The sequence below is a fragment of the Sturnus vulgaris genome, chromosome 21, assembly GCF_052056855.1.
Source record: "Sturnus vulgaris isolate bStuVul1 chromosome 21, bStuVul1.hap1, whole genome shotgun sequence".
In the NCBI taxonomy this organism is placed as follows: Eukaryota; Metazoa; Chordata; class Aves; order Passeriformes; family Sturnidae; genus Sturnus; species Sturnus vulgaris.
In genome coordinates, this window is record NC_142263.1 from 3114255 (window position 1) to 3132630 (window position 18376).

Sequence of the window (18376 nt, forward strand, 5' to 3'; positions counted from 1 at the left end):
CTCTTAACAGTCCCTGAGGCTGGGGCAGTGGAGGGGAGCAGCTTTCTTATAAAGAAAATACCAGCAGCACAACAAAAGTCAATGTACCATGTTGGAATATTGAACCTGAGAGGTTTCAGTATCCATTTTACAACAGTGCTTTGGCAAAATTTCATCAAGATATTTTATGAAAGCAGCTCTTTAAGGTTACTGGAATATATTTTGACATATTAAGTGTGGAAAAATAGGTAGAACTTACTCCTGATCAACACATATTTAGAGCAGAAAAATGAAACCTCCACGAGACCTCAGTGCTCATCATTAATTATAAATAAAAAATACACATATAGAGCACTGAGTGCTTGCCCAAACCCCTTGCTGAATTAGCAGGACATTACCCTAGTGGAAAACATGATGCTGATTCCTCTGGAATGGGCAGCTCAGCCTCCCACCCACCTGCAGGAGGAATGGCTCTTTCTAAGCACAGGTAAAGAGGTGGAGCCCAGGAAATGGCTCTCACCTGGAATTTCAGTGCTATTTTCTTGGGGCACCCGTTGCTTTTTTTTTTTTTTTAATACAACCATGGCACAGCCTGACCTCACACAAGCAGTGTGAACCACACGTGGATTCAGTGAGTGAAGCCACATGTCCAAAATCACATGTCCAAAATCTGCCTTCTCAAGTAATTCAACACGTTTTGCCTTCCCAGCCTGATAACATTTCCAGCTCCAGCTCCACTTTGTTCCCTGCTGTTAAGCAAGTTTCTATCCCTCTGTTTTTATATCCAGTCCCATGACCAAGGTTACAGCACAAGCTACAAGTTCCTTCAGCAAATAAATTTAACACATCTTCATTTGGAAATGGATGAGGAGATTATCTGCCAGGAGCTTTTGCTGGAATATAGCTGGGTTATAATAAAAGTATAAAAGCTGGAGATGGTTTATAATTCATTTTCCAGAGTTGGGGGGGTGGGGGGGAGGAAGAAAAGAATCCTCTAAAAAAAAAATCTTCTGAATCATGTGAAAGTTAACACTTTGTGGATTGGTGTCACAGAGCTGCCAGATGTTCACTGAGGGACACAAACACACAAAAATGTGCTGCAGGGTGGCTGTACCAGGGCTGAACACCCCCAGCAGCCTCTCCCTGCTCTGAGAATTAAATTTTCTCCTCCATTTAAAGGCTTGTGGATTAAGTGCAAAGCAATGAATGCTCTTTTAAACATATTTAGCTCTGTCTCTGGACCCACATTACTCAAGTGGGTTATTAAGCCAGGAGCAACTGCCTTGCATGGTCTGAGCTTTGGATAGGTCTGGATAAATTAAAAAATCAGATACAGATGCCAACTGCTGTTTCCTTTTGCTTCAACACTAACAGCAAATGCTAATTTTTCACCCAGGAATTCAGAGCTTCTTCAAAAGAACCTATTTGAGTGATATTGAGTAATTGTGGTAAAAACCAGCAGAGAGTCTTTACAGGGAAGTGGGTGAAGAATTTGTTCCTGCTGCTCAGTGGAAAGCAGCACACTCAGGGCAGGCAAAATCCTAAAAACTAAAAAACTGCCCCTGGAACACTGAGCAGAGAAAAATGGGATTCTGTCCCTGAGCACTTAAAACTGCCAAAAATAAGGCAAACTGGTGTCATCACCTGGTCCTGACACCTTCAGCTCCTTAAAAACCTCTGGAAAAACACAAATGAGACAACGTGGGCTCTGCCCCATCTGATGAATTAAAGAACTGTGGTCTCCTGCTGCTGTGAGAAATGTGGCTGGGACAGGAGACACCAAACAGCAGCTGCTGCTCTGCTCCAGTCCTGCCTCACATCCCTCAGAGAAGGGGAAACATTTCCAGAACTGTGAAAATATTAAAAAAAAAAAAAAACAAAAACACACACGCAGGGAACTCAACAGCAAACTTGAGTAAATCAGGATTGCTCATAAACACTTGGTTCATTCCTTAAAACTTTCTTCCAAGTATTTGCTTAGCCATTAAGACATAAATCTTTATCCTCCTAAAAAAAGAGCTGCATATTCCTTATATGAGTGAGAACACACTAATTCATGATATAAAATATATATTTATATAACGAATATATCATTTGTATCATTTAGAGATGAAAACATTTCTTCAAACATTTGCTGAAAATAACACTGTGTGAAAATCTATTTTTGTTAAAGTCAGGAGAGCCTGGTCAGACAGGTCTGGTGGGAAGTTCAGAACTGAATAAAAAATGTTAATTCATGCACATGTACAATTAAAAAGAAGCAGAAGACAGTTTAAGGAAATCAATGAAACTTTTTATGCTGTATATTCTAACCATGGCATCTGAGAGTAAAATACTGTGTGTAGAGGAAACAAATAAAGAAAATTAACCAATAATGAAAGAAATCCATCACTTTCCCAGTCACTATAAAGACAAGAGTACAGCAAATAGAAAAACAAAGGAAAAACAAATTTCAAATATAAGAAAACACCTCATATTTAATAAACAGTGTTATTAGGGGATAAGAAAGCAACATCTAGGCTATGAAAGTAGGTCTAATTGCTCAAGGTGTAATAACAAAAGTTTATTAATATAACTAATGACTATTCTTTCAGCTGTAAAAAGAGAGGGGAAAACACAGCTACAATGGACTGGAAAAAATGGATTTCCCTTCACACTCTGCTCCTGCTACAACAGCAAATTATTAATTTTAAAAGCATTTTCTTACTGCTTTTGTTACTATTTTATTAGTAGGTTTCTTTTGGATAAAAATTCTAAGGAAAAACAGTCTCAAGAGTGTAAGAACTGTTTTTATTGCAGTCGATCTGGTGCCCATGCTGGATGACAGGCAGTGATCTCCCAGCTGTGCCCTGGCACTGGGTTCACCTTGCATTACTAATTTATTGGTTTCCTCATCAGTGCAACTGGGAAACATGTAAATGCACACACCCCAAACAGCAAGCAGGAGTGAGGTTATTGCATTTCCTTCCCTCCACCAGCAGTTCACTCCTGGGGCAGAGCACCACGAATAAATAAAAGAGACTGGAGCCATAATCTGTTGTGGTTATATGAAACAAGGATGTTGAAACAAAGGTTGCAACGTGCTGGAAAAACACCATATGACTCTAATCAACAACTGAGCCTGCAAGCTACAATTAACCCATCAGCATTATTTATTCAACTTTATGCAACCTCTGAGTCTCAGCACCAGCTGAGAAATTTGGTGTGGAGAGGGCTGGGAGGCAGAGCCAGGAGTCACCGAGGCTTTTTCTGTAATGTTTGACCCCGGGCTTCCCAACTGCTCTGACAAGTGTAAATTTAGCAAAGAGGGCAGGACCAGCCATGGGGGGAGAAATCCAGATGAAGAGTGCTTGGTACAAGGCTTCAGCCACAGATCACATTCCTCCTCCTGTGGTGTAGTGTGTCCAACACATCCTGGATGCAGGAGGGGATGTCCTGGTTCCAGGGCTGCCTTGCTACTCTAAATACCTCAATAAAAACTTTTTTCTGATGTACAAGTTGGAATGAACATGCCAGCCGTGTCAAAAAATTAGGGAATAGAATTTGAAGGGAGAATATTGGTTCCTGAAGTACTCACCCACAGTTTGAATAATTTGTGAATGTAAAACATTTATCCCAAAATCCAGAAATCCATACCGAGTCATCTTATTTTCTAGTAAGTGAGAGCTCTTGTGTTCTTCACAGCAGAGAGGGAATGCAGAAAGGTGAGACTACACACACAGGAGGTGCAAAACTCAACTCCAGCTCACAGCCTGAGCTCAGGTGAGCTGGGCAGGCAGTGAGCAGCTCTGCTCTTTGCCAAATTCTCCAAAGCTGGAGGGAAAAACACAGCCCATGAATCAACCACGGCTCTGCAACCTCCTTCACCTTGAGATGCAACAGGGAGAAACTCCAAAGGCACCGGTGTAAAACAACAGGGAGCAGAGCAAACCATGAATCACTGAGAGACTGCCTGAAAAACAGCTTTTCTTGGCATTGTCCCAAGCAACTCCTAAGGTCAGACCACACATATTCCCTGTGTCACCTTTTCACATGAGATCTCCCAAGCAGCAGAAGAAAATAACCCAAGTGAGAGGTGGGACACGAGTATGACTTGTTTGTTAAATTTGGAAGTGATGCATTCTTTAAAAGGTTATGTTCCAGTGACTTACAGTACCAGGCTGACATTCATACACTCTAAAGCAGTGCTAGCAACAATTATTCCAGCAAAAAAAAACCCCCCAAAAAACCAGCCCAGTGAATTACAGTCAGTGTCTCCAAATCCCTGCAGTGCTGCAGATGGACACAGCCTCCTCCTCCCCTCCCAGCCCAGCTACTGAGCTGTCACATCACCCCATCAACCAGCAGCTCATTAGTGGGTGTGTTAATTTCTAAATATCTCTTTATGCATCCCATCAGGAATCTTGTGCAAGAAAATATTTCAATACCAGGAAATATGCAAATAGGAATTAAGAGGCCTGTGTGTTACTAGAAAATGTCATTGAAGTGGGAGAAAAAGCAAATTTTCAGATGATGTTTCCTTGCTTGGGGATTAACTGAACTAACACTGTGGGTTTTTTCCCCAGTAATGGTTAAAATACCTCCATGGTTTCTATTTGCTTGCTGGTGTTGTGCTAGAAACACGTTATTTTTATTTGATTCTAACCAATATATAGCTCCATTGAATGTTGTTATTCACATCAGAAAGCTGCCCTCTACAAAGTGTTTTATAGACACATGACATCTGCCAAATTCACAGCATCCAAATGTATTTTTAATGTTACAAATAGGGCTGTGGTCATGATGTTGAGAATTTAATGCTCCTGGCCTGGTCCCTGCTCTTGAATATAGTGTTAATGCTTCTTTCATTTGCTGCCACACTTACAGCCCAGATCAATGAAAATCTAGACCACGACTAAAAATAAGTTCCCATCCCCAATTCTCTGAGGAGCCTCAGCTGTGGAGATTTCAAAGAAACCCTCTCACACTGGAACCAGCCTCACATTTTCTGCTGCTGAAACCTCATACAAACGAGTCCCTCCAGATTGGGGAAGGGTGGAAATTTACTTTGATTGTCAGACTGATTTCATTTTAGAGAAAACCCTTCAGTTTTACAGCCAGGGCTAAAGCACTGCAGCTGAATCCTGGGCTTGCCTCAGCACAGGACAGTGCCAGCTGATTTCCCTGAGCACACAAACCTGAAGGGCTCATCACCCTGGGGTTTGATTTTAGCAGATTTCTATCCTGGGAGTTCAGCAAATAGTACATAACTACTACAATTGTCACTGAAGGAGAGAGTTTTGTGTCATCAACTCCAATCCCAACCACTCAGGCTGCACAGGACACTTTATATCAGCAGATTACATCCAACATTGCAGGAAGCTTAAAATTGCTGTAACTGCCCCTTCACTTAACCCCAAAATGGGGCTGGGAAATCAAACCCCACGTTCTCAACAGCTGCACAAACACTGACAGACACACGGGGTGAAATGAGAGGTGATTTCCAGGTAGTTGTGGCCAAAACCTTGCAGCTTAACTCCTGAACTGCACCCCTGGGCTGGTGCAGCATCTCTCTGAGCTGTCAGGTTTTACAGCATCACCCAGCCCTGCACAGGGGTGCCTGCACCACGAGAAAGGTGCTGATGTGCTGTGACAGAGATTGGAGTGGCCTTGCTCCAGTGAGTAATTTTACATTAATTTTACAGTCACCTAATCTGCAGCAGGGCAGCGTGACCATTAAAATGCTAATTGTGAGCATTGCATAATATAACAAGTAAAGCCTCTGGAGCTTCATCGTGGTGGGTTACTACAGCTTCATCACATGGCAGGTGAGCAGCCCCAGCCTTGCCCCACACCCAATATTAAACACTATTATCTTGGAGCAAAACCTCCCCTGTGCAGACACTCATTATTCTCCTTATCTATTTCAGAATAGCCAAGCTGTGAGTCTCTGCCCTGATTGCAGGTGTTTGCTGCACCTCCCTGTGCCCAGCACACGCCTCGTCCTGCAGGGCTTTGGATAACCTGAGTTATTTTCTGCCCCTGGCAATGCTGCTCAGCCTCCCTCCATCCTGGAGCTGACTAAATCTGTTTGATCAGGGGAAAAGCACACTCAGTTTATTTGAGAAGGTATTAAATGATTGAGGGACTCCAGCTGATTTGTGTGCTGATGTGTTTGCACACTGCAATCAGTGATATCTGCAATATCAGAGCCACATCTGCAATATCAGAGCCACATCTGCAATATCACAGCTTGACTTCTGTGGGGGGTAAGTTTAGCAACCACTCGAGTTACATCAGATTTTTGCAAGATGAATCCATATCCATGTTCATATGCTGGTTTGGGTTGGGGTAGAGTTAATTTTCATCACAAGTATGGGGCTCTTTCTCTGCCTCAGTCAAAGTCAGCACAGGATAAGACTTTAAAGGCAAATATAAACGTGGGGAAAGGACAACCACATCAGGAACCCTGCAAGCAGGGATTTCCAAGTGGAATTCCTGTCAGTTTACCTGCTATAAGCATGGAAGCAACACAGCCGGAATAAACACAACTACACACCAAAAATGTGAGGCAACAACTAAAAAAAAAAAAAAAATACAAAAAACGGGAAATACCCCAATTTTAAATACCCACAGTAAAACACAATCTCCTGCCTATTTGGAATTCCATCTTCAGGCTGGGTTTCTTGCTTTGTTGGCATCACAGCCACACAGGACTGGTCACAGTCTGCAGCTACAACTGAACCATCAGCACCAGCACCTGGCTCTTGCCAGCACAAACACAACCCCAGTACCAGCCTCAGGACAGGAACATCCCCACTGAAGCACAAGGCAAGGTCAAGCTCAGACTTGCTCCTGCCTTTGCAGCAGATGGCAAAAGTTAGGCCAGCATGAGAATGAACAGCACAAATTCTTGCTGGCATGCCACTCACCTGAAACCCTGCTCACTGAACGTGTTCTGGGCTAGAAAAAGCTCAGTGTCTCTACAAGGGAAGGACATTGTCCAGCTGTCACAATTCACTAGGGAAATGACTCTGAATGAAGCTCACTTTTGATTTATTTTGGCAGCTCGGCTCCTGCTTATTATTCATGGGCTACAAAAGAATATTATGGGACTTTAATCACTCAGCTGGCGCCTTACAGAATTTGTGGCATGACTTTTCATAAAATATATAAAGTCACACAGCTTAAAACGCCATATTTAACCCCAATCCATTCACTATCTTAAAAAGGTATTGAAATCTAACACCAGTCATATTTCACATGCTCACATTTCAGAATAATGACCCATTCATAAAAATCCAGGAGATAAAGCTTAGCCAGGCAAAAGAGAATTTTTACAACTGAAAGATGGTGCTTACAACATCAGGGGTTGTGACACAAAATAGCTCCCAAATATTTCAGAGACTTAGGTTTTAATTAGCTATTAAGAGCTTATGACAGTCAGTGCTGTCCCAGCAGCAAGGGCACATCAACACCTTCCAAGTGATCCAAACCTGGGCACTGTGGCCAAGGAAGCTGCACTGGAATTTGATGGCTGGAAGTGAGCAGGTGTTTAAATAAATGAATAAACAGCAGGAAAGTGCTTAGGGTAGGAGATGTGCAGGCACTGGGTGCCTCAGGTCAGCATGAAACACAACCTGCTGTCAGAAAAGCCACCTCCACACAAGGGGGTGCAGGGAAAGGAGGGAGGCTGAAGCAACAGTGCTGCTTCTTCAACAGCTTCATGCACACAGAGCACAAAAGCACCTCCCTGCCTGCCAGGCTGACACTGCCTGTACCCAGCCCTCACAAAGCTGGAGGGGACACAAGCCACTGACTGTGGTGACACCACCCAGCAGCTGCCCTGGGGATCAGGACACTGCTCAGAAAAGCAGCAGAGGACCCCACTGCAGCACCTGCATCCCTCTCTTCTTCTGCTCACTCTCCATCTTCATCTCCTCCTTCCTCCCTGTATTGATTCTGCAAAGTATTTCCTGATCTCTATTTAAAGAAAAGAAAAACCAAGGGAGTATTGCACATACTTCCAGCTATGACCTTGTCAAACTCACAACCTGTGGGCATTTTTCTCTGCCAGACACAGCCTCCTCCTTCCACAGGCTCAAACACTGCCAGACACTGCAGCACACCCAGGGCAGGGCAGGCAGTTGGAGTCTCCCCACAGCTGCAGAGCCCAGATGTTCATTTTCACATGCCAGGAGAAAGGACAGCCCTGGCTGACCAAAAGATGGGATGGCCAACTGAACTGTCTGGCCTCAGGCTGGGCAGCAAGGATATATTCCCATTATTTGACCACAGCAGCTGCCATCCCTTTTCTTGTACTGCTGGAGTTATGAGAAAGAAAAATCTATATCACTGTTTTCATGAAGCAAAACAAAGAAAGAGCCAACCAAAGCAATCCAAGTCATCAGCCAGTATCTTCAGCCATGAGAAACATCCAAAGCTTCTCCCAGCCCAGGCACATCCATTTGCTCTTCTAGTTAACACTAAATTTTGTTCTAGCACTAATTGAGCCAGACCCTAATGGAGTCAGACACATTAAGCAACAAACCACATTTTTCTTTGAAACACAGTCCTTATTTGATGCAACTTCAGTCATTTACACATGCTGTGTGCACAGGGGAGGAAGGGAAAGATGGACCAGAGATAACAGAAAGAAGTTTGTTGGGTTTTATTTAGATTCAAACTATCAAGCCACAAATCCATTTAGGACCTTGAGACTCCTCTAGGCCTCTTGATTCTTCCCAAACTGGATTTCAGTTGAATTCACCTCACCTTTACCCATGCAGGCACCTCATCCTGGTTGCAGAGGCTCTGCCAAGGGTTAAACCAGCAGCAAATACAGAGGCCACTTATTACAAGGTCAAAAGCCTCATAGGTGAAGCAGCTTCAGCCAAACAACCAGTAAAGGCATGTCAGCAACTGTCAGAAAAATTACAGCCAGTCCAAGCAGAAGCTTCAGCAATAAACACAACTGAGGAGTGACACATCAAACCATACGGAGCACGTTAAACGCTCCGTGGAAAAATCTATGGGAACTTTTTATACTGCACCCTAGGGCACAGAGGAAATTATGCCACAACTGGACTGCAGCTCTCAGCAAGGTCAGCCCACACTCCAGTTCAGCAGCAGCAGCTTTGAGAAAAAAAAAAAAAAAAAAAAAAACAACAAAAAAAAAAATATCCAGAGGAAAAATCGTGTAGCACTGGCTCCTTAGGAACTGTTACAACTGAACCACAGCAGCTCCTGCATTCCCAGCCTCTCCCAAGGCATCCAAAATAGTCCAAGTCTGGGACTCCCAAGGAAAATTTTGTTACGCCCTGCAGAGGAATGTTCCACCCACGGCTGTTGTTTCCTCCCATAAAAGGATCATTAGTGAGATAATTTCTGAGGTTCAGGGCATTGTCTGCAGATTTTACTGAAATATCGCACCAGGAAGGGGAAGCCAAATGAGCCAGACTATTTTAAGGCTTTTGCATTTGGAGGAAATTCTAGGGCAAAATTTCAAAAAGGCAGATGCTTTGAACTGGGAAACGTTCTGCTTTGTGAGGAAGGGAGCATTCCTGTCTTTAGAGCTGCTTAAATAACTCTTTTGAGGCTACATCTATTTGATGGCCTTTATTTTTAGACTCAGAATCTGGTTTTTCTGACACCTCGCTGCAAATTTATCCACACACTTGTACGTGAGCAAGACTGTTTGGGGAACAATTTAAAAGCTGACAGACAAAGAAAATACCTATTTTTACATGAAAATTTCTTACTGAAATGCCTTCTCATAGCTACAACTCACCTCAAAGCCCTGCTCCATTACCTCACTGGCAGGGGGGCACAGAAGTGTTATCCCAAACACCATCCCAAGCCACACAGGACAGGAGACTCCATCACAGCAGCTGGATCTGCAATCAGCATTCTGGACTTCCTAACCCTAAGGTCTCCTTTTCCTTAGGGAGCACAGAGAGCACATTTCCATAGCTGCACACTCCATATTCCCCACTGGCTCAGACTGGGATTCAGATTTCTCTGGCTGGGACAGTAACCAGCAGCACTACCCACATTTGTCTCTGCTGGCAGCACTCCCTCACCATTGATTATCAGCAAAACGTTATCCTGCTCTCAAAACCAAGGCTGGGCTCCCCTCTCCTGGACAGCTGGGAAGGTGCAGCTCTCCACAAAGCTCCTCCACAGCACAGCTTTGGAAAGCTCTTTGCTGGGCTTGGCTGTAAATAACCTCATCTCCTCAAAAAAACCCAACAAAAACAAACAAACAAAACCAGTCTGCCAAGCTGATAACCTCAGCTTGTCTTCTAGGAATCTGCCTGGATCACTGGTGTCGAAAAAAGGGATTGAGTAGGTTGATGATAAACCCCAGTAATTCGAGCAGCACTTGAATTAAATGCCTACACAAGATTCCCAACCATTTTTTGGGCAGCTCTGGCTGGCAGGAGATGGGAAAGCCAAGGCTGAGCTCCCTCACCTGCAAGGGCTGGACCAGCACTGACAGCTGAGGGCAGGGATTCAGCAAAGATGCCCCTCCCAGCTTGCTTTGAATTAAACAACTGTTTTTTTTTTTTTTTTTCTTCTGCCACTGCATCCAAGGTTTGAATTTCCTTTGGAAGGAAGTCAGAGACTGAAAGGATGTTTATTCAAACTATTATTTACCCCTCAACAAGGACATCTCCAACACAACACAGTCAGGCAACGCTGGCAAACACTGGCCACAATATCTGGGGTTGTTAGGAGAGAGTGTGACTGAAGGGAAGAGGTTTTTTAAAAATACCTTTCAGGCCCAACCCTGCAGTAAAATACACAGGATCCTGAGCTCCCACTGAAATTGAAGCAGTTACAAAATCAGAGTTCAGATGCACTTTTATTTATGGCACATGCTTTCAAAGAGACAATGGACTGCAGTTCCTCTTGGATCTCAGTGTGCCAAGGGATGGAAATGAAAAGACAGGAATTTTTCAAAAAAATTCTGACTTTTCCAAAAGCCAGCCTGCTGCTGTGAGCTAAAGGCTGGAGACATCTCTTATGGTGAGAGTTACAAATGGAAGAAGATTGAACTAACTGATGTGGCTGCTTTTAAAGCTTTGTTTCAAACCTCTTGCAAAAGCTGGGTGCCAACTGTTGCCTTACTGACCAAGGGTGGTTTGCAGTCGTGGTTATGATGACAAAATGCAATAATGATCTTCATCCTGGGCTGCCTAGGGGTGAGGCTCACAGCATGACACTATCTACCCGTGTGGATGTGTCAATCCAATTTTGCAGAGAAGTACTGGTCTGGAGGATACAAGTTTCTCAGACATTTAGTAGGAACATAAGATCAAGAGAAACAAGAACTTAATTTTGCTGTGGGACTAAATTGCCAAGAAAACTAAATAAGGAAAACTGCAACACCAACTCCCTTCCAAGCACAGAACTGACCTGCCTTAACAGCACCTTGTTTTCAGTTGTTTCCAAACAATTTCTTACCATGCATTGGAAAATAAAACCCTCTCCAAGTGGGAGAAGTCAGACTCTTGCTCTATAAAAACATTTCCAAGTGTCCTTAATTCCCCTGAGAATATGCTGGTAAAACAAAGGCACTTTTCAGCACGGGAACAGGCAGCTGAAGCTGGAAAACAAGATTTTCACCCCCACAATCTGCTACCAACAGGGTGGTCATGTGAAAAGGGCTGCCTCACTCCCCCACACAGCACCCAGGATGCTCAGGGGACACAGGGCAGGGGTGACAGACACAGCAAATGTTTCTTTCGATTTCCTCACATTTTGGGGTGATATAAATATGAGATAAAATTCCAGCTCAAACTGAAATGCCATTCAAGAGTTCCCCAGCACTGCTGCAGGTCCCTGTGATTTCCAAAATCTGAGCTTGCTGGTGCTCCTTGACTGCTTTCAACTTCAACACCCAGCCAAGTCCTGCCACTCCAACAGTCTGGTTCCAGCAATTCACACCAAAAAATGCATATCCAGGTGTGAAATGATGGGCTTGGATTAGAAACATAGAAAGAAAAAACTCACAGCATTTCAGAATCAGTCTACTTTTCTTCCCAGAGAAGTAACACTTTAAATAATTCAAGTGGTTTCAGTATTTGTTGGGATCTCACAGTAAGAAACATCAGTTGTGCTCCTGGGAGATTGTCTGGCCTCAGTCCATGCAACTGCAAGCTCTGGCATCTGCCTAAAAGTTTGCTTCTACTTTGCAAAGCAGCAAAATTAGGGAAAAACAGGAAAACCCACAGCTAAATACAGGAATATTTGTGATTAACTGCAGCTCCAGGCCACTTGAAATAAATCCTGCATGGACACACAAGTGAACACTTGAAGGTTTTTACTTAATCAGGATTTTAACTGGTTCCTTCACAACCAAACTGAAGGAAGGGCAGCACAGGCAGCTCTGCCTTCCTGGTGCTTCAGAGCAGGACACTGGGCAGGTCCATCTGTCCATGCCCTGGAGAACTTCAAAGGGATGGAAGAGTGAGAAACACAGACACAGGACAGAGCTCTGAACAAAGCCTGCACACAAACGCTCCTGTTATCCCAGGGGCACAGCTGCTCATGGCACTGCTTGTGCTCATCCTTTTCTCCAAGTCCTGAGGCACTCCAGGCAATTCTCACCCACAGCTCTTCTCAATCCCACTCTTTTATGGTCTTCTCAGAGGATTTATCCTCTCAAATGCTACAGCAGCACCAGCTTTCCCATCACAGCCAAACTCTCCAAGTACTGCACCAGTTTCCACTCCCTCCTCAATTTCTGTAATTACCTGAGTCCCTGTCTCACTGCTGCACAGTAATTACAGGCAGCACCACTCCCAGCTAAGCCACATCCCAAGCACATCCTCAGTTTCACAGCAGTACTTAGACATCCATGATTAAACTGCTTCATCTAGGAGAGATGAGCATGTCCCATATTTTTCTAAAGCAATACAAAAGCATAGGCAGGTTATAATTCCCTCAAGGGCTCTATGGCAGAAATAGGATTAGAAATAGATATCAATTGGTGTGACAGCAAGGAGGGGAAAACAGAGAGGGCAAATAGCCCATGCCAGTCTTAAGGCTGGTATTTAGAAGTCACTGAGGAACCTTGACTGATGGTTCAAGGTTCAATGTGCCTGGTCTAAAACAGGACAGGAAATAGAGCCAAACCAGGTGACACCTGAAAATCAGCTGACACAGGGGCTGAGCTGAGCACTGACAGCCCCTGCAGCCACGGCTGTGCTCACCAATACTGAACTCCCAGCAAACACCTCTGTCTGGAAAAAAACAAGTGAAAACCTGAGGGCTGAACAGGAGCTGCAAGAGGAAATGGCAGCCAGTGATCAGCACAGTGACCAGAAACTCAGGACACCTCAGCAAACAACTGAGTGAAAAGGACAAAGAGCCTTGTATTGATCCCTACCCACGATCAAATGTACTTGTACCTGTTCAGTGCTGCTCATTTTGTCACCAAGTGCCACACAGGCGTCCTGCTTTTGATTTTTAAATCAATTCCTCATTCACTTCCCTTCAGAGGGTGAGGCAGGTCAGACAGAGCTGCTGAGTGAGCAGCTCATCCATGTGAGAGGCACAGAAACATCTCAGGAACAGCAGCAGTGGAGTTTTGCCTGGCAGAGCCATTCCTCAGTGTGACATTCTGGCACTCCTGGCTGCACATACCTGCCTGCCATCCTGTCCCACGTTGGTCTGGCCCCTCACCACAGTTCGGATGTTGTCATCCAACCTCCTGCAGGAAAAAACCCAGAGTGTCAAACCCAGCCTTCAGTGAGCCTGACCCAAACAACTGGGGGAGCTACAGAACCAATTTAAAATAAAAAAGTTGATGTTACCAGTGCTAAACTCATTATTTCCCCCCTCCCTCTCTGTTCAATGGCGCTATCTTGCACAATTTAAAAGTCCTGTTGAAAAAATTAAAATCCATTTCCTAATTTAACCAGGGTTTCTTGCATTCCTGTTCCCTTAAGCAATATTGTCAGCTCTCTCATCTGTTTGCCTTTCAACTTCCCACATATCAAAGTGCTGTCTCAATCATTTCATTTTGGCAATATCAGCCAGCACAGAAAATTTAAGTATTCCATGCCCACTTGTGTTTATTTTGTACTTTCAGGACCAACAATGACAATTCAAAAATACAGAGTGAGAATTTTTGCAATTTATATTCTGACCCCCAAACCACTGAATTCTTGGCAATTCAGTCTTTTGTGTAGTTTGCTCACTCAGCCTTCAAACTGTAATAAAACTAGGTACTTTATGATTCTTAGTTGTTTTTCAAAGCTGCACTTTGCAGCTGAAGGGCACATAATAGAAGTGAAATACAAAAAATTATAGTTGTTTCTGTGCCATTATTAGACTTGAGGCTGGTCCTATCCATGCCTTTTAAACAAAAGAAATCCTGTCAGCTGTAGCACAAAAGCTGCATTTATGAAGCCTTGGTGACAATCAGACCAAGCCACCTGAGATGCAATGAAATGGAGAAATATTTACCTTATTTTCAATCTGATCTTGTTCACGACTTCATCAATGTTTGCCAAAGACTGGAACATTAAAAAAAAAAAAAAATCAGAGAGAAATGAAATGGTGAATGTTTTACAGAGGAATATGTCAGCTGTGATCCCTAACACTTCATCACACAGGGGTCGTGAGGAAGAGGAGAGCAATGGCTTTGTTTTACAGGGGGAAGAACTGAGACAACAACACATCATAAAGAGCAGAAAAAGACAGCTCAGGACTCAGGGCTTCCCCCATCCCTGAGCTCTGCCTCGTCCTTTGTCAGCAAAACTGTGTGACAGTGACCTCCAGTGGGCAGTGGGGATGGGGAAGAGCCTTTGCCTTTGGGCTGAGACCCCCCTGCAGAGCCCAGACACGCAGAAAATAGGCTGGAAGGAGATGCAGGGAGGGCACTGCTGGGGAAACAGCTCCTCACTGCTGGCAAAGGGAAAAAAGCCAAGCCACACCACTAGAAAAAGCTGTGAGCCAAAAACCACCGGTGCTGCAGAGGATCTCAGGCGTGGTAAATGCTGGGGCAGCCTCACAACACAAACTTCACCTGTAGAAACGTCTCTGTTCTGCAAGAGGTTAATCCAAAACTCGCCCCGGGGCCGAAGTTGGGAACACAAAGCAGGGATGGGTGCCCACAGAAATCCCATCCTTTACATTTCAAAAGAAACAATAGGAGGTCAAACTCTCCTGTGACATTGTACAGGCAACGCCTGCCTGGTTTGGCTGAAAACCCCAGGAACTCACCAATGATTGATATATGAAATTTACTCCATCTACATAGAAAATTAATTTATTTCTACAGATCAAAGCAGGATTTTAACTGCAGCAAGCACTCTGGGTGGAAAGAGACCACACAATGACAGCAAACCCTGTGAGCTGCAAATTTAAGACGTGATTATTGTTAAAACTTTATTTCCTGTGCTAGTGTTTAAAATAAAAGGTTTGGGTACAGGTTTAAACACTGCTTTGGTCATTTGCTATCAGGTTATCGTGATAGTAAAGGATGGAAGTAAAATCTGATAGTAAAAAGTAAAAAAAAAAAAATCTGAAAGTAAAGTCTGAGAGTATTTAGAGCATTACTTACTTGCTCAGTGGGAAAGAGAGCATTAATATATTCCACAGCATTGAAATCTGCTCTGTCCAGTGGATCTTGGCTGGGAAATACCTGGAGAGAGGGAGGAAAACAAACACAATCAACCATCATCAATTAGTCCTGTAACTTTGCACAGTTTCTACTACTTTTAATTCCTTCAGAACCCACTTCCAGTCGTGTTTCACAGCACTGCTCTAACAAGTGGCCAGGAGTAGAGCAGCCACATGCTCTGCTGGGCTCTGACCTCCCAAAATTCCTGTGGATATCAGCCTGGATAAACACAGATCATTCACACACAGATTCCACACACAGCCCTGGCACAATCCATCGAGGAATTCCCAAGACACATGAGCCACTAATGCATCCCAAAGCATCCTGAGGCTTTTGTTGCTGTCTGGGAACAAGCTGAGCCCTGCTCTTGGCAAGAGCTTTGCCAGCCCTCGTGGTGACAGACAGAGGGTTTGCTTTCCACAGCCATGTAATAGGAAACGTGATGAATTAAGGAGTGGTTGTACAAGTTCTCTGGAGACCTGGGTTTGCCACTTTTCACAAAAGAGGGAGAGAAACACAATCTGCTGAATGATTTGGGAAGGGGGAAAGAGCAGCTGTGGTGCAAAGAGATCTCATCTGTCCTCAGAAGTTCAAACAACACAAACACAACTGCCAGGCTTTGCTTTTTGGCCCCACAGACTGAAGTGTGGTGCTCTCCCTTCTCTGCTACCACACTGGAGCTGAGGATGTCCCATCACTGGAAGAGTTCAAGGCCAGTCTGGATGAGGTTTGGAGCAACCCGGGATGGTGGAAGGTGTGCAAGAAATGAGATGGTCCTTAAGGTCCCTTCCAACCCAAAGTATTCCATGATTCTGTGATATTTGTCCCATATTTACAGAGCCATCAGCTCTGTACTCCGTGGCCAACAAATCCCCTGCTAAAAACAAAGCTGATCCCACAGCATCCCCCTGCTCACTGAAAGCCTTCACACCTGGGCACTGAAGCATTTCCGCTGTTTTACACATTTTGCACTGTAAAATCGGTGATTCTGTGAGATAAAAGCAGATTCCTCCTGAACCAGCCCTCCTGGGAAGCTCTCCCAGTCACTCAGCAGCAGTTAAACATGCATGAGGTTGTGGTGAGTGAGGAAAACGCTCTGACATCACCCCATCCAAAGAGCACAACTGCAGCATCACACCCAGCCTGTCCTGCTCACAGCTCACACTCAATCCCCACAAACCCCAAATCTCCATAAGTATTAAGAGCAGATGAAACAAGAGGCGAGATGGGAGATAAAGAACTCGGGAACTCCACTCAAACTGCAGATAGGGATCATTGCTGCAGGCAGCTGGAGCAGCTGCAGGAGCTGTCACTCCCAGGAGTTTGTCACAAGCCATTAATCAGAAATGCTGGCCTGGGTTTGGTGGGGCACCAGTTCTGCCTGTGCTCCCCACCCTGCTTCCGGCAGGGCAGCTGAGCCAGCTCTGCTCCTTTAACCAGAACTGGGCACGTTTTGCCCAAAACTGGTTATGGGACACTGACAGGAACAACGGGATTCTTGGGCTGAGAAGTGCCAGAGAAGAAGCTGGAAAGCAGCACGTGGTGTCATCCTCAACATCTCCCAGTGCTCAGGATGTGAATATTTTCCTACAGCTTTACTGTTTGTTAAAGTAATTCAGCCAGACGTGTGGTGGATTCTCCACTGCTCCAAAAACTCATATCTACAAGTGCAGAGGATTCTTCCTCTGGCGAGGCTTTAGGTTTTCTTTAGAAGCTGACATTTAATTTATCAGTTCCCAAGGTCTCCCCTTGGTCTTCGAGGAGGGCCACCAAAAGTGATCCACAAGCCTCAGCACTGAAGAAAGTGCAAAAACTTATTTGAGTGCTACTTTGTGAGACAGACACTGCTGCTGCCCAGACTTCGGCTACAGGGAAGAGCCCTGGAGATGGAAGGGTTGGCTCAGTCACACAGGACAAGAGCCACGGTTTTACCCGGGCTTCTCACGGGATTCTGATGGGCTCCAAGTGCCACGAGGGTTTCAAGGAACACTGGAACACAGAATACCCTGAGCTGTGGGGGCCCACAAGGATTATCAAGCCCAGCTCCAGGCCCTGCACAGACACCCCAGCAATCCCAGCCTGGGCATCCCTGGAGCTCTGGCAACCTCGGGGCCTTGCCCATTCCCTGGGCAGTGCCCTGCACCCTCTGGGTGAAAAAACCCATGTGTATTCACCGCAAGACAAACCAAGACATTGCGATTATCCTTATTTCAGCCGAGCCACAGGCCCTGGTGTGCTTTAACACGGCAGCAATGAGCGACAGAGACACGGCAGCACGGCCAGCACCGCACGGCTGACACTGACGGGGACACGGCGAGCCACGCTCAGCCCCCAACGCGGGCCCGGCCGCTTCGAGCCCACCTGGGGCTGAAGGGCTCTGCCCCACACCGGGCACGGCCAGCCCGGGACTCCCCAGGCCCTGCAGCGGAAGGCCCGGAGAGGGCGGGGAGCGGCTCAGAGCCGGCCGTGGGCCCCCACCGAGCGGCCCCGAGCCGCGCCCGCACCTGTCCCCTGAGCGGGGGGACCCGCCCGGCGCACCTGCTCGATGGCGGCCTGCACGGCGGGCGCCAGCTCCAGCGCCGCCTCCAGCCCGGCCTCCAGCTCCGGCTCGTCCTCCTCCATGGCGGCGCCGCTTCCGCCGGCAGCGCGCGGGCCGGGGCGGGGCCGCGGGAGGGGCGGTGCCTGTATGGGCGTGGTTCCGCTGAGTGGGCGGGGTTTGAGTCACCGGGGCGTGCCCCGTGTGGGCGTGGTGCCGCCGAGTGGGCGGGGTTTAGCCGGACG

The 18376-nt window shown here is 45.6% G+C and overlaps 1 protein-coding gene across 2 annotated transcripts in view; it reads right to left on the minus strand.

The window, feature by feature from the left end:
- Positions 1-18253, minus strand: part of VPS53 (VPS53 subunit of GARP complex) — a 61543-nt gene extending 43290 nt beyond the window's left edge. For both annotated transcript variants that reach the window (XM_014876496.2, XM_088177223.1), the window contains exons 1-4: positions 18134-18253; positions 15536-15616; positions 14437-14486; positions 13612-13678 (exon numbers count right to left, since the gene is read on the minus strand). In XM_014876496.2, coding sequence (XP_014731982.2) covers positions 13612-13678; positions 14437-14486; positions 15536-15616; positions 18134-18217 — 282 coding nt within the window. In that variant the 5' untranslated portion in view covers positions 18218-18253. The remainder of the gene's footprint in view (positions 1-13611; positions 13679-14436; positions 14487-15535; positions 15617-18133) is intronic.
- Between the last annotated feature and the right edge of the window lie 123 nt (positions 18254-18376).